Here is a 22,954-nt window from a genome sequence, read left to right as displayed (position 1 = left end):
CTGGATGTAATGATGTGGTTAATCATGTATATTTACAATAATCCTGTTTTCACCTTCTGGCCAATTACATGTTTCTTGAAGTTATAAAAAAGATAATTACTCCTCTGGATCATCATTATCATTATTACTGTTTTAATTACTTTTAATGAAAACTGTACAACACACAAACTGAACTGAACTTCACCACCAAACATCTCACTTCAAAGTTTAAGGCAGCAACTAATTATTACTTTTATTATTGATTAGTCTAACATTTAACCAATTCTAAGTGTTTATTAACCGTAACCCTCCACAGGAGGAGTTAACAAATATATTAATAAACAGTTATAGACCATAAAACTACATGATAGTGGAATAAACCATCAACTTAATGTTTTTGTATAAAGTGTTGTTTATTAATCTGGGAATTATTTTTCGATTAACTGTTCATCCTATAAAATGTTCGACAGTAACAGCTTCAGATGTCGTGTTTCATTGATTTAATCTGACAGTTTGTTTACGCTCCAGTGCAGCTGATGTCTCTATAATCTGTCAGGAATCTGAAGATAATTACAAAAATAAAAAGACAGTAGAGATTTTATTTTTACACAGGAAGTGCCCCTCACCCACTTGCTTTTCTTGCTTTTCTTCACTGTGATGTCTGAGCTTCAACATAAATCTTAGTTTAACACCTGGATTTATGACATCACAACTAGTTTGGGGCCCAATCAGGGCTCAGTATGAAACTCTAAGAATGTGATGTGGAAACTTGACTTTTTAAGTAAAGTAGGAGACGTCTTGTGTCCAGTACTTAAACTGAACATTTACAGATTTATACCTTCTACGAGGAGTAAATGTAATTTTAATCATTGTTATCGACATAATCAAACTTTTTTTGTGGAGAAACAAAATCAGACACAAATTATCATTCAAAAAACAGTACTTAAATGTCTGGAAATAAAACCCAGCCCCAGTCTCACCACCTGTTCCTCAGTTCCAGTTAAAAAAGAAAACAGATTTTACTGTTTACAACAAACTAGAACGCGGTTTCAGCTGCCAGTTAATCACACGTCCTTTATAAAATCTCACTGTCAACCCGCTCCAGGTGCCACACCTGAGTCGTGTCCCAGGATTGAAAAGTCCAGTGGAGGATGTTGAGATCAAAGAATCAGAGTCCTGAATCATCTGTGATGCTTCACTGAGAAACAGGGGGCCCGAACATCTGCATGGTCTCCACGACGAGGGACAGGTGATCCAGGAACGAGTTCACAGACACTCGGAGGATTCGAGCTTCGTCTGCGCTCCACCTCCTGAGACACAGCGACACAGAGGTGAAATAAAAAGACACAGACACCAACACTTTGACTGTGAGCTAAAGCTGAGGAGCAGGTACAGTGTTTCTCACACAGACAGCGTGCTGCCCGCCACCGTGAGCTGCTTGCTGATGCCACCTTTCCTCGGCTCTCGGTCTGGGGACAGGGAGCGCAGAGCGATGTCAGCCTCACGAGACGATGGGAAGGGGACGTCCAGAGAGCTGCAGGAGGGTCAAGGATGATTTCTGGAGATCACTGAGATCTGGGCAAAACTACCAATTATTTTCTCGATCAATCTTTGGTCTCTAACATGTCAGAAAATGGAGAGAATTTCCCAGAGTCCAAGGTAACGTCCTTAAATTGCTTTTGTTCAACCAACAGTCTAAAACTCAAATATCTTCAGTTCACCATCATAAAAGATTAAAAAATATTCATATATGCGAAGCTGACATGGAGACCTTTGTCACTGGTTTTCAAAAAATGACTCAAAACAGATATTCGATCATCAAAATCATTGCCAAATAATTTTCTGTTTACCGACTAATCAATTAATTGGCAAGTCACTGCAGCTTTGGACAAGAGCCTCAGGGAGGAGAAAGAGCCACATGATTGGCTGCACGGATGAGCAGGTGCACAGGTGTTCCCAGTAAAGAGCTCAGCGAGGGCACACTTTCAGAGGACCTCCTTATTTCTGCAGAACCTGCTTGAGAATAATCATGTTTTGAAGTTGTCTTCAGTATCACAGTGACCCAGTGACAGCTGTGTGTACGTCCACGGCTGCACCATAAACAGGAAGTGCTATCAGCTAATTCGGCACACTTCATTTTCCAAAATGTAAATAAATGTAGGCTAACAACAGGTGTGGTGTTGTAGTCCACAGCGGAACCCAGAGAACACGGAGGTAACTCATGCTACTGGTTGAATGGTTTAAGTTACTGTTTCATGAATTAAAGTCAAAACAGGAAATTTAACTAAACTCTGACACATAAACAAGACTCACAGGTTAACATCCGCAGCTCGTACTAAAGGATACAACTCCAGTTTTCCTGATTCGTGGTTTGTTTCTCCGCCCGACGCCGCCATCTTGGCTGTTACTTTGAAGTGACCGGACAGGAAGTCAGAGCTTTTCTTCCTGTGCGGAGGAGACGTGATGACGCACTACCGCCACCAGGCGGCGGAGGGATACAGCTGCAACACGACCGCAAACCAGGCGGGAGTGAGGGGAGATAAAATAACACCCAATATGATCAAAGCACTTTTATAAGTGGAGGTGGAAAAAATATTCAGATCACCAATGTCACGATGTGAAAATGTACTTAAATCATCAAAAGTAAAAATACTCACTGTACTGAAAGGCTCCTTTGAGCCTCCAAGGTCCTGAGTTAAGATATCAACATTATCATTTGAATTAAATAAATAAACAAAGAAAACAAGAAATGAAGGAAACGACTTTCACTGACATTAAAAAGTTATAGGCCAACATTAAAACTTAAACTATGTAGGAGAATTCTGCCAAGAAGTGCACCAGTGCAGCTGCAGCAGCCGCAGTGTGTGCTGTTCACAGCCCAGGGGTCAGAGTTCAGGTGCAGTGAGGAGCATTTCAGGGTCATTTGAAAATACTCTCTGAGGTCACGTTTTAACAGCTCCCTCCTCCTCAGCTGAGCACAGCAGTTCATCTCGAAGCTGGAACTGGTCTTTTTTTACTGGTGTTTTTAATTGTAATGTCTGTGCTGTTCGTTGGTTTTGCTGCATAATCTGAAGTCTGCATCTCATCAAAAACAGATTACACATCAGAATATTTTACTTTTCCCCCGATTTCAGCTTCCAGACTTTCAACTTAAAAGAGTGGAGTGACTTTTATTTTGTAGTAGTGCTGTCAAACTCAGCTGTGCCTCCATCCTCTGACGCTCCCTCCCTCTCTCTCCCTCTCTCTCTCTCTCTCTCTCTCATTAATCGCTGTTGTTGGTCTTATTTTAATTAGGACAATAACGTCATCTCTACGTGTTCATTTCTAAATTGTTCTAATAACCTGTGCATGAATTTGTTTCTCTGGAGAACCTGGTCGAGCCACAGCCCGGAGCGACGGGGCGGACTCCTCCTGGTCCAGCGGCGTGTCAGCGGTCGGTCCGTGCAGCTGAGCAGGTGAGTACGTGATCAGTCAGTGGGCAACTGTGATTATTGACTATAACCAGGGTATCAATAAATAATTGACTGGACACCTTTACTGGGACAAATCGAAGTAGCGGGGCAGAGGACAGATCAGATCAGGACTGAAATCTCGCTGAAGATGTTCAGTTACAAGTTCTGTGTTACAATTGTTAATTAATTAAAACATGTACAATCTGGAAAATGAAGGAAGAATTAAAAGTAAAATTAGTCAGTGCAGAGACTGATCATTATAATTATCTTATAATGACTCATGCATTAATGTGTCTTTACTGTTGTAGTTGGTTGAGGTTTAATTATTTCTCTACGGGTCTGAAACTACTGATTTTGCTTGTGGACTAATCTCCTGAATTTTATCTTAATCGATCCAGCTGATTGCTTGGTTTACGTTTGTTTTTGTTTGACCAGTTGCAAAAATATTAAAGTGACAGGGTAAAAAATACATTAAATTAATAATTAATAAATAATAATTATTTAAATAATGACAGGAAAAAACTAAAATGAATTAAATAATTATCAAATAGCTATTTGATTAATCAATTAATCATTTTAGCTCTACCATACATTACTTTATGCCAAATAAGATCTTTTAAAGTGCAATAAAAAGCACAACATTTCCCTCTGAAATGAAGTAGAAGGGTGATAAAAAGAAAATACACAAGTAAAGTACAAGTACCTCAACAGTACTTGAGTAGATGTGCTTCACCTGTTTCTGGGGAACAGAACAGTAGAGTAAGCCTGGGAAGAAGGATTCACCTTTTCTGGCTAATCCAAGGTAAGTTTATTTGTACAGCAACTTTCACTCACGCCAAAGCAAAGAGAAGTCGACTGTCGTATCATTTCAGTTTTCATGTCCTCGGACAGTCTCTCCTGGAGACGTTCACAGTGTTGAGCTCAGCTGTTCACAGGAGAAGTGGCAGAAACAGTCGAGTGAAGCATGAAGAAAGGAGCCGTATACACAGGCTGCAGTCTTCACCTGTCCTCTCTCATCCCCACAATCTCCCTCCTGTGTCTTCTCTCCAGTACATCTGTCAATGCTCGTGTACATGGCGGTGTCCAAAAGTGCAGGCACTCTGCGGGATCTTCAGCTGGCTCTGCAGCTGAAGATCGAGGAGCTCCGGCAGAGAGACGCTCTCATCGACGAGCTGGAGCTGGAGCTGGACACTAAGGATGATCTGATCAGACATCTGCAGATAGAGCTGGACAGGCATCGCAGCGCCTCACAGCGCGCAGCCAACTCTGCAGACGCCCCAAACACAGGTGTGTCAGCGCAATTACCACACCTGCCAGTTCAGGTGGATTTCAGAACAGCTTACACGGCTACAAAATAGAGTAGGGCTGGAGCCAAAGCTATTACACCTGCTCAGTGTTTTCACAGTTATACACAGGGCTTCAGTATCACAGCGGAGACAACTCTCACAGTTTTGGCCTGATGCTGTCAGAGGCTGACAAAGCAAATGTAGAGTCTAGATTAGTTTTCTTGTTTGATGAAGTCAAAGAAGTGTGGGTGAGCTGTTACACACAGATTCATAGTTTCTCAGGATAAGTCCAGCACCATCAAAGCCGTCTCTACATTTTTATTTTCAGCAAAGTCCAAGTATCTTTTCCTCTGAGTAAAAACAATCAAAGCTTGACTACAGTAAAGCAGGGAACTGCCCACGGGTCCCGGGAGTCCCAGGTTTGATCCACACATCACTTCTGTCTACACAGTTTGATTGATCACGAATCTGTTAGAAATTTGCTCCACTGAAGTAGAATATCAAGCATGTTGGGTCCTCCATCCTCCATCTTGTTGCTCCAGGCTTGAAGAGGGACTCAGAGTCTAGTTTTAAAACCTGAACAGTTTTAGTTCATCCTGTTTGCTCATTTTTTCTAATGTGTGTTTGAAGATATTCCCAAAACCCAAAGATATTCAGTTTACAATGATACAGACCCACGACATCGACAGGTGTTGTACTGGGCCATTGTGGTGAAGAGGGTTAGGGCGGACAAACATCTGGATGTGTCTGACTGACAAACATTAACTGTGGTCTCTCTGGATGTGTAGAAGGAGCAGCAGTTCAGGTACCAGCAGCACCTGATGAGCCTCAGCGCACCAAGAGACAGGCCATCTCAGCGGAGCCGACAGCGCTGGACCCCTCCCAGCTCACTGACGTTACCCTCACTAGCTACTGCAAGACACAAGAGTAAGTACAGGGAACCATAAGACACACTAACACAGACACACACTGACAAAGAATGATCGTTTGGACCTTTTTGTGTGTTTGCAGGTCCAGTGAGCTGATCCAGAGGGCTCTAATGGACAACGACTTCATGAAGCATCTGGAACATGGGCAGGTAAAGACACACCTGTGCTGCTTTTTAACGGTGCATCATCCTTCTCGTGAGTCTGATTTATAAAACCACCCCACTTGTTGGCTGATGTGTGCAGATCCTCACCATCATGGACTGTATGCATCCCACCAGCATAGCCAAAGGCTGCTGCGTGATCCAGGAGGGAGATGACGGCTCGACAGTCTACGTCCTGGAGGGTAAGGCTCTCTGAATGAGATAAATGGGATAAACATCTCTGCATAGTGTCGCTCAGTCAGAGTCAGCACATGCACCAGTTGGTACAGGTGTCACCAGCAGGTCTACTGCACATGGACTGAACACTGGCTGTAATGATGGTGCTAGAATATCAGTGTTATTTAACAGTATCTTGGATAGTCAATGTTACTGTTATTGTTGTGCTAACAAGCCAGCATGTTATCAGTTAGCTCACTAGGTCACCAACCAGCCCTGTGAGTAGTCACTATGTCACCAAGTTTCTACAATAGCATACATGGTCAAAGTCAGTCAGTTTTTCAAAAAGTCAAGTTTTCAAGAAATTAAAGCAAATACAGTCTGTTTGAACTAATTCAGACACAAACCATGTAACAAACTGCAATGTTCACCCCTTCAGTGGAGTCTATTTATTTTCCTTATGGTGTCATACAACTGAAAAAAGTTGTCACGATCCTAAAGCAATGCCAATGGGCTGCATATCACAAGCTAGCTGTTGGACCCTCAGATTTGCTCTGGTTGTAAACATAGACTGTAAATAAAGATGGACACAGCCTTCGTGACATCACCCATAGCTTTCTGAGGGGCTCAGAGTGAGCTGCTCAGCTGTTGCCATCTTGGCAGTGCCTTAAAGATGCTCTGTTGTGCTTATACACTATACATTTTGAATTTAACCTAAAGTCATTACAGATGCAGTATTTCATTTTTCTTCATATTCAAACAAAAGTTTGAATTTCGAATGTAAAGTGACAGCCCCAGTGGGTGCACAGACAGATCCACTGCCACGATAGCAGGAAAACTATCTTCCATCTAGACTATAAGGCCTGTTCCGCTCAATGGGACAAGACTAATCGGAGGCGAAACGTTGAATTGGACTGATATGGGCAGACAGCCCATTTGTCTGAGCACAGACAACATGAGATTGCAAAATAGCCTGTACCATCCAGAGTAAACAGAGGCTCCATCTGAGACATTATGTGACACAAAGTAAAATGTGGCTAGAGCCTGGACTAATGGAGAAAATAGCAGGAAGAGACCACATATTATGCCAGTGGATGAGTTGATATTGTGGTGAAGTCACTGTCTGGTCTGTGTTGTGTGTAAATGCTGCTCATACACATAGATGCATGAACACATGAACAGAAACTTGCAGTGTGTTTGGCTCCATTCAGTCATATATTCCTGACAACTTCATTCCTCTCTCGTCAAAATCAACTTGTTCTTCACTCTCAAGGACAGCAAGTCTTTCACACACTTGGAGTGAAAGGCGCTGCTGCTGTGTTGTGTTGCTCCCTCGTGACTGTCGACAAAAGAGCTGTTTAAAACACCTCTGATGAACAGACACTGTTCATTCTCTCTCAGCTCCTGACAGAAGTCTAATCATCTCTTCAATTCACTGTTTTCCTTGAAGCTCTTTTGTCAGGATTGATTTTTTTTCATCATGTTCTCTACTCTCAGTCTGTGCATGTGTGTATAATAGAGTTGTAGCATGTATTGGTGTGTAAGTGCATGTTTTATCCGTGCTAGCAATGAGCCTTTGTCAGTTGGTTGGTTCACTACTTTGGTCCAGATTTGGGTATATTATGGTACAAACATTCGTGGTTACCAGATGATGAATCCTGCTGATTTTGATGACTCCCTGATTTTTCCTCTGCTGCCACCATGAGGTTGATGCCATTGACTTTCAGGGAAATGTCCCAACATCCTCTGGATAGTTTGCCAGTTTTGTGGCCAGAGAATGAATTGTAAAATAAACCTGACTTTTCATCTAGTGCCATCATCAGCTCAAAGTTGAATTTTAATACTTAAAACTCAGCTGTGGTTTGTGTTTTGTCCCAATATGCAAGTCCAGGGTTAAGTGGAATCCTTATATAGCGCTTTTCTCGTCTTATCGACCACTCAAAACGCTTTACAATGTAAACCACATTCACCCATTCACACACACACAGTCATACAGTGCTTACAGCTATAGAGCGCTTCTACCATTCCCACACACTCACACACTGATGGAACAGTCACAAGAGGCAATTTGGGGTTCAGTATTTTGCCCAAGGACACTTCGACACACGGACTGGGGATTGAACCATGACCTTCTGATTAGTAGAGGATGACACAAAGCCACTTGTCTTCCACACCATCAGCATAAAAACAAACTTTTCATGTGTGTCCACAGAGGGGATGGTCGAGGTGACCAAACAAGGGAAGAAACTGTGCAACATCAGTCCAGGAAAAGTGTTTGGAGAACTTGCCATCCTGTACAACTGCACCCGCACAGCGACTGTAACAGGTAGACACACACACCTTTTACACACTTCACTCACCAATTTGATGTTCAGAAGAGGTGAAAATGGCTCTGTCAGAGGGATGTGACCGTTAACCTGCCGAGGCGACATAAACACATTATTATTACTGAGAGCAGAGTGTCAGCGACCACCCCTGTGAAGGCCTCTACATCCATTAATACAGCTGGAAATGAAATAAATTCAGGCTGTGGAAATGTTTTAATGGTGCAGGAGCAGTTATTCATTCAGTGACAAATGGAAACCGCAATAAAGGTTGACCACAAACATCACGCCCGCTCAGTCTAATTTTCTCCTCTGATTGATAAACTCCCGTCTGTCTAAAAGTCTGCCTCAGCTGCTGCTTTAACTCAGGAGCACTTTTAAAAGATTGGTTCACCAAAACACACAAAACGTTGTTTCTCACTTACTGCCTTTGGAAAGCCACGCTGGGTTTTTTTTCTGTCTTTATATTTGAGTTTCAGCAAAACTCTTAGAGACAGATAAACCAGATTTCTCAAAAACTGAAAAATTGTGAATTGCCAGTTTTGGGCTTTGGTTTTTCTAGGAATCACACAAACAGGTTACAACATACAGCATGTTAATCAGTGAGCTTTAGAGGTGATGGTAGATGGATTTCATCTCTGGACAGAGATTCCAGTATTTATGCTAAGCTAAGCTAACCAGCTGCTGGCTTTAACTCTATATTTACTGGACAAACATGAGAGTGGTATCAATCTGAATATGTAACTCTAGGCAAGAAAGTGAGTAAGCGTGGGCCTTTTTCCCAAATGTCAGATTTCCCTTAAATAGTCAGGTGTGGTTTCTTATAAGGGGCAAGTTATTTGGTGACCCCCAAAATCATATTTGATTGGATACATTGATGTGAAGGAAGAGAAAAGAGGGATTTCAATACTAAAACACATCCCCTTTGATACATATTTACCATAAAATAAGAGATAATTAACGCACGGGACAAGAAAATATGTTTTTTTATTTCACCGTGTCTTAAAGGGGAAACTCTTAGTGCTGAAGAGATTTTTCTAAAAACCTGCCTCAGACCTCTCTGCTGATGTCCCAGTACTCAGCCTCTTTACTCTTTGCAATTCAAATCCTTTTATTTCCCTGGCTGACAGAAGAGCAGAAGATGATGGACTGGCTTTAAATACAGCGTCTAACTGATTTCTGTGTGTGTGTGTGTGTGTGTGTGTGTGTGTCTATCACTTTGATGTGCTGGAGGGATGCGGAGACCCTGAGTGATAAAGCTGTGTTTTTGTTACATTTGACAAAAATGTGTTTACGATTCTCTTGTCCCTGATCGTGTGTCATATAAAAAATACCAGCCAGCTCTTTACAGTCAGGCTCTGCACTCACCTTTTCTCCTCTCTGTCTGCCGCTTCTAATCAGTGTCCTTGTGTCCCTCTGTCATTCAAGCGAGAGCAGAAAAACATGTTTATAAGCACTACAGAAATCAGACAGTCTCTCCATCACATTTCCAAGCAATTATCAAGTTTAGCTCAGAGCTCAGGAGAAGACTGTGTACATGAAGGAAAGAGGAAGAAAATACTGGAAAGACTGGAAACTAAACAGTTTGACGCAGTGAAAGAAATCATCCTCTGACTGCTCTGGTTTCTAGTCCCTTCAACTGCCTCTTACAAGCATTAAAGCTGCACTAATCAATATTTTTACATTAACTCATTATCAATTACAAACTGTTACTAACTTTGTCAGAGGAAAGGCTTCTGTAGAAGAGCTCAGAGCTAAATCAAACTAAAAGTTGAAGTTTAGAGGTGGTGACGGTGAAGTCATGTGACTGTGGTGTAAGTTGACAACCAAATACATTAGTGTGTTGATGTTTGAGCAGACATCTGGACCTTCTTATTTCTTGCTCCATCTCAACACTCATCTAGTGGATGAGCAGAGTGAGTCACCAGGCTTTCAGTGATGCATTCTGAATATTTTCCCGTGAAAAAAAATCATGGGGAAAGTGCTACAAGTTTACAAACTCATCCCCTGATTCAGACCAGAGCAAATAATCTACAGGTTCGAAAACACCCTGCTGCAGCAGCTACATGTTCAATGAGAAATAAAATCTAATTTTTATGATTTTGCATCTCATACTTTAATACAAAAGAAGAATCGAAATGAGAAATAAAAATGAAAAATTGAATTTTCTGGCTGGATTTTGGAATAAATTCGAAACGTGGATGCCGTGAAACCCTGAACACATCAATAATACAATTTTTTGACTTTAGGAAGCTCTTCCAGAGCCACAGAGAACATTATTGAACTATTTATACAGGCTAAGTAGCACCCTGCATGAAACATAAACTGATCTTCATGTGTACAATTGATGAAGCCCTTTCTGTAAAATGAGCAATGTGAAAAGCTCCTCGCAGTCAGGATCCAGGCTTCTGTGTGGAGGACGAGGTCCATACTGGAGTGTGGATAATGAAAACAGTGTGGGGGAAGGTCAATAAGCGTTTCGAGAGGGCCAGCAGTAGCCTAATGGGTTTACATGTAAATAAACATGATGGATGTAGGAAGACATGATGCCTGATGTTGCTATGGCAACATGGAGGTAGACAGGCAATTAAACTGGAATCTCTTAGAAGTCAGTCATAGAAAACCAGTTCAGTGTCACCTGTCATACTGGATTTAAACATGTGTCCTTTATAAGATGAAGATTTTTAGATACTGTGTTGTATGACAGGTTGTTAAACATATGATAGAGAGAAGATAACAGTTATTTAAAAATGTTCACAAATCAAATGCTGCCACCATGTTTGTGTGCGCTTGAATTATTATCTCTGTGAAGGCCTGCCTGCATTGTGAGGACATTTTGACCAGTCCCCACTATTTCAAATCACAGTTTGAAGGTTAAGACTTGATTTTAAGGTTTTTGTTGTGATTTGGCACCATACAAATAAAAATTGACCATTGAATCTAAAACCCTGATATATCTGATTCCTCTGAGTCATAGAGCGTCATTGTTTCCAGAAACTGTTAAAAACACATCAGTGAGTCACATTCTTACACTCGTTGACATGTTCCTTCATCACACACACCACCCTGCTCCCCAACAGGTGCAGTATTTCCTCCTGTTTGATAAAAACTGCTGTGATCTGCATGAAATATGAAACTATTTATTTGTTGGGTGTTTGTCAAAATTTAAGTCTTCAGGAGGAATCAAGGTTCTGTTTTTGGTCCTCTTTTATACATGATGCTGCTCCACATTGTAACATACATTTTTATGCAGATGATACCATTTTCTCTTCTCTTAATCCGCTTTTTTCTCTGTTGTTCAACACAAGCTTGTTATACATGTTAACAGCATGAAACGTATTTTTTAACATCACTGAAGGGTACCTGCCTACTGCCCTTATAGGGTTTTCAAATGAAATTAACAAACAAGACAAATATATCAAAATGTTGATGACTCACTTTCTTTCTTCCTTTTTTTTTTGGAATACATTGTGTCTATGATTCGACTTGTACATTTGGGCAGTCCCACACCATGTGGATGAAATACACAATAAAGGTTGAAGGTTACTGAAGGTAACTAATGAGTGGCCTGTGAGATCATGGCTCCATTTGACCTAAGCAGACATAAGTTAATAATAAAATATATGAGAATAGGGACCATTACATTATATTACATTTTGAAATATATTCTCTAGAGATGAGCAACAAATCCTCCCTGTTAAGGTTGGTTAGAACCAGAAGGCTTTTCTACAGGCTGACTCACTTTCAGTATCAATACTTCAATGTCTTTTTGTGCATGTAAACTGTGTGTTTGTGTCACTTTGTGTGTTTTTGTTCATGCCTGTACTGTGCTCATACAGGTTGTGAAAACCCCAATGAGACTTCCTGTGTAAATAAAAGAAACATAACATTATTTATTTTTAAGTTAGTGTTGACTCCACTTTTATTTCCCAGAGGTTTGGGGGATAAAGTGGATGTTACAGACTCTCAACCCTGATGAAAAATACATAGAAATAAGGTTAAAAATCAAAGGAGAAGAGGCTTTTGTTTTTGCTGTGGCAGCGAGGACTCCTCTTGTGTGCATTAAATTCATAGGAACCTGAATACAAATGAAGATACAACCTACAAACCTCAATGAGATGATGAATAATGTATGTATTTATGTTTGAAAGATTTCCGACATGGTGTTAAACACTATTCACACCCACAGATAATGTACAGTGTTTGCTTTTAGCCTTGTATTTCTGTCTGTCTGTCTGTCTCCAGCCCTGACTGACATCAAGCTCTGGGCGATTGACCGACAGGGTTTCCAGACCATCATGATGAGGACAGGTCTCATCAAACATTCCCAGTACACTGACTTCCTCCGCAGGTACAGATCATTCACATGCACACCACTTCACTGTTTTTAAAGCTCTCACCACATGAGGATGACTCACGTCTCTCACTCTAAACTCTGCTCCCAGCGTTCCCTCTTTTCAGTCTCTACCTGAGGACGTTCTCAGTAAACTGGCTGATGTTCTGGAGGAGGTGATGCTTTCCAAACACCCGCTCGCAGACATACTGTACAGTATCTGTTTCTGCCATCTGTCCCTCCATCTGACAAATACAAATCGTTAGAAACACTCTGTTCTGTAAACTGAGGTGCTGTGTACGCATGATTCAAACTGATCTCTGTGCTCTCCCTCAGACTCATTACACTGACGGTGATTACATTATCCGTCAGGGAGCCACCGGAGACACATTCTTCATCATCAGTGAAGGACAGGTGAGGAAAAATGATGACAGGAGAATGAAAGAGAAGAGAACAATCAACAGGGAGGGAAAAAGAAGGGAAAAAGGTGATTACAGAGCTGGGAGGTCAGGTAGTCAGGTGGATCCAGAAATGAGATTACCAAGTAATGTTGAAATGACGTGTGTTAAAACAGTAGAGAACTGATGGGTTAAAAGCCCACTGGTTGTTTTACACGTTTTCACCATCACCAACAAATTATTGCAGGTCATCGACACAAACCGACCCCCGTTGTTCCCGACGTAAACATGGTGGCTGCCAAGATGCCGAGCTCTGTTGTTTTCGTGAATTTGCACAAAGATTAGATTAGATTATTAATCTCTAAAGGTGAAACAAGTTTGGTCAACCTGAACATCGACAAAGATACACAACTGTCCTGTGAGAAACGAGCCCACAGGTCTGTCAACAAGACCGATCGTTAGGTTTTGTTGCTAGGCGACATCTAGTGGTCGTAGTGATGATGACAGGAGCAAAGGGAAAAGTGCGGTGACGTAGTTTATAGAGCGACAAAGTCCACGTCAGGAGGAGGTTGGGGTGGATGGATGAATATGACCCAGGAGAGCGGTGTTCGATTCCCATGTGACAGGAGCAGCTTCTGTTGTTTCTATCATCCATGACCGTCCGTTGTTATTATTGTAACCATGACAACAAAGATCATCTAATGTTGAGGAAGAACTTATTTTAACCCAAATCACCATCTTTTCCTAAACCTGACCAAGCCATGACCGTTATTACAGTAACCATGGCAACGAAAGCAGGTTTGCCCCTGTCAATACAGTCTGTGTGTTTATTGTAACCAAAACAACCAAGGTCCGGTACGCTTGCTGCTGTAGGGGCGCTATTTCAGGAGACACTGCTCTGGAGTTGTTGAAAGATACAGAAACCAGACAGATTTTATTTATTAATTCAAACAGGAGTTAAGTTTAACTCAGAAGAGATGCATCTGAAAACTAGAATGACTCTCAGTTTAGGCCAAACAATCCTACACATCCAGATTATTGCCTGGATCTGTAGCAAAGTGCATAAACTCATAGATCTGACTTTTATATTACTTCCTGAGAAATTGACGTCACAATGAAAAGAAATGAAAATTTCCTAGGTCTAAAATTGCCGTCCCCCCGCCCCTCCACCAAGTTTAGTGCAAATAAGTTCGGTACTTTTTGTGTGTAATCCTGCAGACAAAGAAGCAAAGAAACAAACAGAGACAAACAGAGGTGAAAACACAGCCTCTTTGGCAGAGGAAACAAAAACACAAAAAGATTAGGAGGCGGCGACAGGAGAGAGATGACAGAAAACAAACCAGAGAGATACAACAATGACAGAATCAAACTCAGGACACTGTGGTTCATGGCGTCTGAACCTTTGAGCCTGTGTCTTCCTCCACAGCTTGACTTCAGAATTGAATTGAATGAATATGTTTTCTTTTATTTATAATGGTGGTTTATGGCGACCACAGGGGATCAACTCTAACCCAAAAAATTACAACCAAAATGTGAACAGACATGAAAGATGGAGTCCAAGTGAAATATATATCTAATCTGTTACAAAAGCACCACAAGCAACTTGCCCTGATCCAAGGTCAGATTCTGTGCATCACAGTTCTGTGAGATTATTTTACTCTGCTGCAATCGGCTCATAAAACTTGTTATGGGAGGAAACAAGCTCAGTTCATTTTAGTGCACTGCAGGAATCAATTTACAGGGTCTTAAATTTTTCTCAAGATCACAGTGACAGACCGGGCAGCTTAATTTATTAATTTATTAATTCATTCATTCATTCATTCATTGAGTTGCCCTGTTATCAGTTAGGGATCATTCTCCATACGGATGCTGTGAATCCCTTGTCAGCTGCCCAAAACTGTGCACTGGTGAGATACATCATGTGCAGCTGGAAAATCAAATCCAGCAGATAAACAAGTACAAATGTTCACTGTGAAAGAGGATAATGTGATAGTGGTTGTTTGTGTTGTCAGGACCAATTTAAAGGCAACAACATGGAGAACTTTCAGGACAGTCTGAGCTCATAACTGCAACATGTGACTGCCTGAAAAAATGAAAGATAAAAATTCACTGTTTGCTCTGGAAACTGAGCAGCAGTGTTCACAATGTGAAACTGTGGGACTGAAATATGCAAAGCTATAATTTTTCCAGCTCTTTGAGAATAACAAGTATGACGACTGATGTCATTCGTCACTGTCTTACGGCAGCCTCACCACACACTTCCCAACTGTTTCTGTAAAGACTTTTATTCCTCCAGTCATCCAAACATTTTAATTGCAATGTATTCAGTGAGGACTGGGGGAGGAGCTGAGCTGTGAGCTGTTTTTATTTTTAGCTGGCAGCCGTGAAGGTTGTGATCTGTGATCTCCACAGGTGAAAGTGTCTCAGCAGAACTCAGCCAGCGACGAGCAGGTGACTGTGAAGACTCTTTCTAAAGGGGACTGGTTCGGAGAGCAGGCGCTGAAAGGGTGAAGCACACAAATTATCCACCAAGAATCATACGTCTTCATTCACATTTAAAGGTCCAATATTATCCATATTTTTTTTAAATTATAAAGCAGGTGTGAAGTGTTGATCTCCATCAGAAGATATATTTGTGGTTTTAAGAACCAAAAACCATCTCAGTGTAGTTTTACATCTCCTCTCTCAGGCTTCTCTCTGGAGCTCTAGTAACAACAGGTCAGTCAGCCAATCAGAAGAGAGGATCTGAACCTCTCCTCTGATTGGCTGACTGTTTTCAGAGTGATCCATTAAAAATATAGCAGATTTCAGGAAACCAAATCCTGCAAGGTTGGATGGTGGGTCCAGGTGGGCGGGGCTTGGGGCGTGGCTGAGAGTGGTCGCTGCTTTGTTGTGACATCACAAAGTTCCAGAAGTCCTGACGGCTGGTTTTAAGGCTCAGTTTCTGAATACAGGCTGTGTGCATTTCCACAGGCTGTGGACTGAGGCTTTGATACTTTCACAGTATTAATATAGAACCTAGACCTGCTTTATAATCACAAACACATGGACATCTACCTTTAGACTGGATGGAGCTTTAACACATCCTGTGTAATAACAAGATCTTTTCATTTATAGGCTCATTTATTTCATAAATTAAAAACTGAACTGAACTTTGTGTAGTTCATAAACATATACATGACACTCTCACACACATTTTAGTCCGACAATAACACAATAAACAGTCATATACAGAAACTCTGTATTTCATCTCTCATTTTGTTCTTTCTGTTGCAGGGAGGACGTTCGAACAGCCAGTGTCACAGCTGTGGGAGACGTCACATGTCTGGTCATCGATAGAGAGTGAATGGTTTCCTTTGTTAACCATAAATATTAGTTTTTATATGGCGGCAGAGTCTGTGACACACTCGCCCTTTAAAGGAACCTTTGTGTAGCTGGTTGGTTTAGCGACTCATTTGTTTGTGTGTCAGGTCTTTCAAGCAGCTGATTGGAGGACTGGAGGATGTGAACAACAAGCAGTACGACAGCGATGAGGTCAAGGCGAAGTGAGTTCAGTGCTACAGTTTAAAAAGTGTTTGTGCTTATGTATTTAGAGGTTTATGTAAGAGCTGCTGTAGGAGGCCGGATGTTTCAGGTCAGACCTGCAGCTTGTTATGTAAATGTTTTTTACTTCAGTGCAGGTCTGAGCTGAATGAACCACTGTGAGAGCCTGGCCAGGCAATGCATTTGTCAGGCAGTCCACACCACACACTTGCTCTTTGTGAAATGCATGTGAAAAAGCTGAGGGTGTTGCTCATGCTCACACAGCGACATCATCATAGATAAACCTCTTGAATCTCAGCCTGAGGAAGAATCACCGTGGTGATACTGAAGCACAAAACCAAAACTGACATTCCAGCACTTTCCCATCAACAGTGCAGTATTTTAGCTCTTAGGTTTGTGTGTGACCTCTGAACAAGTCGGCACTTTTCCCAATAAACTGACATATGACTTTTTGTATTGCAGGTTGTTTTGTTATCATTTTTGTACATTGTCAATTTGATCATTTTTTACAAAGTAGTTTGAGTTACTTTTACTTAGTTAACTAAACCAGTTTTCTCTCTGCTGTAGCTTTGGTTCAGTTCAACTTCTTCCAGTGTAAACTAATCGGGAACTTGCAAAGCTTTGCTCACAAAGTATCTTCCTCAAAACTGTGTCTCTTGCCATCACTCTGCTGATGGACGATAATTAAGGCCTCAACAGGAAAATAAGTTTCAAACTCAACCACTAAAACAGGTGAGACCATTCTGCTATTTACACGTCAGCCCCTCCTCCGTCCGTCCTAGAAATTGATCAGGTCAATGAATTTCCAATCACTTCAATGAGCCGTGTGTTTTCACACCTGAGGTTGGTTTGCTCTGGTCTGATTCAGTTGATGAATTTCAGACAGAGAAAAATTCAAGTGAATGAAAAAGCATCGCTACAAACCACGTGAGAACGTTCACTCCTCTCATTGGTCAGATCGTCTGTCGGGAGCAGGAACGTAAACACAGGAAGAGGAACTGTAAAAGCACCGATCAGGACTTTAATATTAATAACGCTGCACGATGTGTAGAACCAGCAGCATCTCTAACGTCAGTCATGTTTATTCATAAATTTAAAAATATTGAATCAGGACTCAATCATAGAAACATCCTTCTCTTTCTTCTTCTTTTGTTATTTCAGTCCCAAGTTAATCTTGGCTCATTCAGAGGAAATAAACAGCTACAGGCCTGTGCAGCCACAGTCCCACTTATCATTATTAGTCCTGTTATCATCCTGAGTCTCACAAGGACGTGAGACTGTCCGACTGCTCCTTATGTCTCTTCTGTTCTTTCACTAATGAACAAAGTTTAATAGTCTGTTTGTGTTATTTCACATCCTGAAGCCAGGAGGCCACATGTTTCTACATTAACTGTCAAGAGACACCGTGTGTTTTTCTTATATCTAGTTGACTTCTTCACATTTGTTCTCCTCTGCTCCCTGCAGGCTGCAGGCGGAGGCAGATTTCTTCTCCAGTGTCTCACTCAGTGATTTCAATATCATCTGCACCCTGGGGATGGGAGGCTTCAGCCGTGTGGAGCTGGTGAGTGTACGATGGTCTGTAGCAGCTGCTGATTTGTAGTCATGTGTTATTCATGTCTTTTCTGTACTGAATGTGTGTGTTTGTGCGGTCAGGTGCAATTAAAGAACGATCCCAACCGATCGTTCGCCCTCAAAGTGTTAAAGAAACGTCACATCCTGGACACGAGCCAGCAGGGCCACATCCTGTCAGAGCGCCGCATCATGATGGAGGCTCACAGTCCGTTCATCATCAGGTCAGACTGCAGTTTTATGTTGCTGAGGTCAAGCAGGATCTATTCAAAGGCTTTTAAAAAGACAATTCTTCACATTTAGGAGGATCTGACCAGTGGCGTCACTTTTTCTTTGGTTTTAAATTACCACCCTGGAAAGTCTGTGCTCACTTTAAGGCACAGGACACTGAGGAGATGCAACAGATCCACTGTTGATGAGTCCAGTTCTTTGTAAATGAGAACAGCAAGTAAATTACAAGCTGTGAGATTTCAGATTTTTCTGACCTGAATACACATATACCTGAGGTCAGTCTAAATCCAACATCCACATTCATGCATTATGCTACTGCTACACTACAGCATTTAGCATTGCCACCTACAGCCAGTTTCACATGCAGATACAAGAGCACCAAATGTGGATTAATCCTCTGCTGAAAATAGTCCCCAACAAATGCTCTGTTTCTTCCTGTTTGTTTGAGAAAAGCTACAGTGAGCAGCAGTTTTAGGAAACTAGAAATGAAACCATGTTATATGCGTTTGTAAAGATTTACGTCTTCAGTAGGAGCCAATGGGCTCAGAGCTGAGAGCCACAGAGAGAGGAGAGAAGTCAGAAGGTGTAGAGAATTGACTAACATCCTGGCATCAGCTGTAGTTCGAGGCACTTCTGAACCAGAACCAGAGGACAGAACCCTCCATACCCAACACTGCAATATAACATAAATCTAGAGTTATGTTCTCCTCTATTGGATTCATACTTTTTGATTTATTTTTGCAGAATAAAAGCCATCCCAAATTTCACTTTTAAACACACACTCTTTGTCTCCCGGCAGGTTGTACCGGACTTTCAGAGACCCCAAATATCTCTACATGCTGCTGGAGGCCTGCCTCGGAGGAGAGCTGTGGACCCTGCTGAGAGACAGGTGCATGGACACGTTGGAAAAGTTTCTGTTGGGCCTCTGACCCACACTGTACACGACAGTTTCATTAGGTCTGGGGTCTGTGTGCTCATCAGAGACGTCAGAAGTCTTCAGCCTTTGCCTCTGTTACAGGGGCTCATTTGATGACGGCACCACTCGGTTTTACACGGGCTGTGTGGTCGAGGCTCTGGCTTTCCTGCACTCCAGAGGAATCATCTACAGAGACCTCAAACCGGAGAACATCATACTGGACCACAGAGGATATGCCAAGCTGGTGTGGACATGGTTTCCAGATTTATCAAATACTGCAGGTCAGAAATTTCACACAGAAACATTCAGTGTTTGTTTCTGTCCCACAGGTGGACTTTGGCTTTGCTAAGAAGGTGGGTCTGGGGAAGAAGACGTGGACCTTTTGTGGGACTCCTGAGTATGTGGCCCCTGAGATCATCCTGAACAAAGGCCACGACAGTTCAGCTGACTGCTGGTCTTTGGGGATACTGGTCTTTGAGCTGCTCAATGGCAGGTACAGCTGAAAATCCACACTTTTTACCTCAGAATCACGTCTGAAAGCTTTTCAAGACCCAACATTTTGTTGCCAGTTCTGCAGGCGTCCTTCCTAGTGACAGGTTATCGCCACATTTGTCCCTCCAGGTATCACATCTGTCCAAAACCAGTGACAGGTCTAATCTGTTCCCCTCAAACTTCAGGGTTTAACCCATCCCAGAATGCACTGCAGGAACACCTCCTCCATGGTGGTGTACATGTCAGTCAACAACACTGAACAGCTGCATTTGTCAAATTTGCATCTGTTCTGTATCTTCCTCACACACAGATACACAGTGTGTCAGTGGATTCTGTTCCCCCTGGACAGAGCCAACTGTCTCCCCCTGGTCCAAAACCTTTTCTCTTCATCGATCTGTTTCTTCTCTCTTAGTGAGGAGGTGTATAATTCAGGAGCTCAGATACAGTAAAAAAAAAACTGCAGCTGCTGCATCTTTTCCCACAGTTCTTTTTCCAGGTGTGTGCAGACACATGAGGCTGACTGAGTGCTGCTTCCAGGTGATGGGAGGTTTTCCCACCTGCTGATGCAGCTACTGCAGAACACCTCTACACTCCCATCCATGCTTTGTATGAATTAGTGAAAATCTGATAGTTGAGTCTGGTTTGAGCCTCCATCATGTCTGAGGTTAGGGAGTAATTAAGGTCTGTTCTGGTTGGTGAAATAAATCTGTTAAAGCTTTTCCACTCTCTGACTCCAGTCCTCCATTTTCTGGCTCGGATCCGATGAAGACCTACAACATCATCCTGAGAGGCATCGACATGATTGAGTTTCCTAAAAAGATCACCAAGAGCGCGGCGAACCTGATCAAACGTCTCTGCAGGTTGTCAGAGCTCCTTTAACTGTGCAGAGACAGTGAAACCGGTTTTTCATGGGTAACTTCTTTACATTCTGTTTGTGTGGGTGCTCCCAGGGACAATCCTTCAGAGAGGCTGGGCAATCAGAAAAATGGAGTGAAGGACATCCAGAAACACAAGTGAGACAGTAAAGATATTTATCATGTCATGTCACCCTCACTCTGAGTGCTTTCAGTGGGAGATGAAACTGTAGTCATGGCAGCACGTCCTTGTCCTTCAGGTGGTTTGAGGGCTTCAACTGGGACGGCCTCCGCCAGGGAACCGTAGACTCTCCCTTCACGCCCACAGTGGGTATCCTTCAGTGTCTCTGTCAGCTACAGAACACACAGATGAAAGCAGTGGTAATATGCTGTGTTTCTCCGTCAGGTGGACGGGCCGCTGGACAACAGCAACTTCGACTATTTCCCAGAGGACACCGACGACCCCCCTCCTGATGATGAGTCCGGGTGGGACCTTGAGTTTTAACAGGAGGACTGAACGAAGAAAACGGCGGGAACAGGGTCCTTCAGAAAGAGGAAGTGAAGCCATACGAGAGAGGACAGTTTTTAGTTTCTTGTGAATGTTTGCATCGAAAGTTAAAGGACAGAACAAGACTTTAAGATTAAAGGTGGAACACACCGAGGAGCCACAACATTAAAACCAGTTACCAGGTTTAATGTTGTGGCTGATTGTGTACGAACAAGTGTGTCAGCTCAGCAGCCAAACAGGGTGAAGATATATTTCCTCATACTCAGAACATCAGGAACAATTAGCTCTGTAGTGAAATGGAAGAACTGCGTTGTTTCTTTATGTCCATGTTTTCTACACAAATCATCAACAGGTGAGGATGCTGAGTTTTTTTGTTTTTTTTTAATGATATGTGTTCAGCTGTCAAATGCACTGAACTGAATCCAGCCACTGATAGCCTTTAGCAAGGTGGGCTAATTCTAACTTACACCTTTACAAAAACAGGACGTTAAACATTATTTTAAAGTTACCATTAGAATCTGTTCAAAACATTTGAACGTACCTGAGCTGACGACAGATCAGTAGAGCATCAAGTATTTATGAAGTCAATACAGTCGTATATTTTTATTTGTTTTGTGTTCAGCTGTACTTTTACTGTCGGTGGCACATTTTTTTCTGTTTCCAACAAAACATCATGTAATTGTGTAAAAACATGATCTTCTCATCTTAAACTGAATCAGCTGTGGAAGAGCCGGAGGGAGACGATGTTTTTTTAAACCACTAATGGATCTGAAATCTGCTTCCAACATCATTTCAGCAAAATCAGTGGAACATAAGCTGGAAATAAGAAGCTTGATCCATTATTTTGAATGATGGTGAATCATCATTGTGAACTGAACGTGTCCCTGTGAGGACAGGAGGTTTGACAGGATGATGATTTGTTTCTAGCGTTGCTGTTGACACTTTAATTGAGTGTTAAAAAGGTATTTTCTGTATTTTTCTCTCTAAAAACACACATTGTTTTTTCTAGAATGAAGCTTCTGGTTTATAGTTTCCCAGTTTTGGGCCATTTTCTGAGCATCTGACTAATCTGTTGATTTACCCCCAGGCTGCCTCCTTGATGGTTTTGTCTGTTTGTATAATACGCTTCAGTATGGAGGTGGTTCACATATTTCTACTGTTACTGTGCTGAAACCCAGTCTCAGAATAGTTTCTCTGCACTGACAATAACTTGCCCTTGGTTGTGGATTCTTGGACGTATTTCACTATGTTCAGTTCCAGTATCCGTCATTCATCATGATTTCAAATGAATCAGGGAATTCATTAAAGATTAAAACAATATATTTGACTGAGGTAAACACTGAAATTTACAGTGTAATGTCTGAAATTAAAGTACAGAACAAATAAAGTTTTTTTTGACTGGTAGTGTAAATGGAGCCGTGCCAGTTTAACAAGCCTGAGTTTTTCCTTAAGGTGATAATTTTTCCCACATGCTCTGGTTTGTGGGGGTTGAGTGTGTGCTAAAGGGGGGGGGGGGGGGGGGGGGGGGGGGGGGGGGGTCATGAAAACCAAAGTGTGCGAGGTGGGAGATGTTTATCAGCGTGTGTTGACCCTCGGGCTAATGAAGTCAGCAGAGCTGTGCGAGGTTCACTGGTTCCTGTGGAGAACCAGGCCATGATGGAAACGCAGCCGCCTTCACTAACGACTCTCTCACAGTTTACTGGTGACTGACAGAGATAAGACACACACACATTTTTCCACATCTTCAACAACAACAGTGCATTAGCACCTCACAGCTCCTTGTTCTGCTTTGATTTGATTGAGAAAAGCTTTGTGTTGAGAGT

The 22,954-nt window shown here is 42.0% G+C and overlaps 2 protein-coding genes across 3 annotated transcripts; one reads left to right on the top strand and one right to left on the bottom strand.

Annotated features, from left to right (window-relative positions):
* Window positions 1–259: 259 nt before the first annotated feature.
* Window positions 260–2,485, bottom strand: LOC139611234 (L antigen family member 3-like). Of its 2 annotated transcripts, none has more exons than XM_071465705.1 (3): window positions 2,326–2,485; window positions 1,385–1,513; window positions 260–1,289 (listed from the first exon to the last, which is right to left on the bottom strand). In XM_071465705.1, exons 1-3 carry the CDS (start codon window positions 2,373–2,375, stop codon window positions 1,175–1,177), a joined length of 294 nt encoding a protein of 97 aa, XP_071321806.1. In that variant the 5' UTR covers window positions 2,376–2,485; the 3' UTR covers window positions 260–1,174. The 2 variants fall into 2 exon arrangements, with proteins under 2 accessions (XP_071321806.1, XP_071321805.1); XM_071465704.1 differs by having other exon boundaries at window positions 2,293–2,417.
* On the top strand, window positions 2,054–22,525 carry LOC139611232 (cGMP-dependent protein kinase 1-like). Its single transcript, XM_071465702.1, has 22 exons — window positions 2,054–2,193; window positions 3,348–3,434; window positions 4,482–4,718; window positions 5,506–5,644; window positions 5,729–5,795; window positions 5,890–5,989; window positions 8,176–8,289; window positions 12,533–12,638; window positions 12,733–12,796; window positions 12,957–13,034; window positions 15,431–15,525; window positions 16,295–16,360; window positions 16,489–16,563; window positions 18,026–18,122; window positions 18,215–18,354; window positions 19,161–19,250; window positions 19,380–19,521; window positions 19,607–19,770; window positions 20,507–20,629; window positions 20,720–20,782; window positions 20,884–20,950; window positions 21,030–22,525. Exons 3-22 carry the CDS (start codon window positions 4,493–4,495, stop codon window positions 21,126–21,128), a joined length of 2,115 nt encoding a protein of 704 aa, XP_071321803.1. The 5' UTR covers window positions 2,054–2,193; window positions 3,348–3,434; window positions 4,482–4,492; the 3' UTR covers window positions 21,129–22,525.
* Window positions 22,526–22,954: the final 429 nt, after the last annotated feature.

The sequence above is a fragment of the Trachinotus anak genome, unplaced genomic scaffold (genome assembly GCF_046630095.1).
Source record: "Trachinotus anak isolate AG129_WGS33_773 ecotype Australia unplaced genomic scaffold, CSIRO_AGI_Tana_v1 ptg000028l, whole genome shotgun sequence".
In the NCBI taxonomy this organism is placed as follows: Eukaryota; Metazoa; Chordata; class Actinopteri; order Carangiformes; family Carangidae; genus Trachinotus; species Trachinotus anak.
The sequence above is the reverse complement of the archived record's forward strand: the minus strand, read 5'-3'. Positions and strand labels throughout refer to the sequence as shown.

Excerpts from the sequence above, each read along its gene's own strand:
- LOC139611234 (XM_071465704.1), bottom strand. The coding sequence starts at position 2,375 with ATGGCGGCGTCGGGCGGAGAAACAAACCACGAATCAGGAAAACTGGAG. Across the intron at positions 1,514-2,292 it reads CGAGCTGCGGATGTTAACCT|CTCTCTGGACGTCCCCTTCC; the intron begins GTGAGTCTTGTT and ends ACCCTCCTGCAG. Across the intron at positions 1,290-1,384 it reads GCGGGCAGCACGCTGTCTGT|GAGGTGGAGCGCAGACGAAG; the intron begins GTGAGAAACACT and ends GCTGTGTCTCAG.
- LOC139611232 (XM_071465702.1), top strand. The coding sequence starts at position 4,493 with ATGCTCGTGTACATGGCGGTGTCCAAAAGTGCAGGCACTCTGCGGGAT. Across the intron at positions 5,645-5,728 it reads AGCTACTGCAAGACACAAGA|GTCCAGTGAGCTGATCCAGA; the intron begins GTAAGTACAGGG and ends GTGTGTTTGCAG. Across the intron at positions 20,951-21,029 it reads ACTCTCCCTTCACGCCCACA|GTGGACGGGCCGCTGGACAA; the intron begins GTGGGTATCCTT and ends TTTCTCCGTCAG.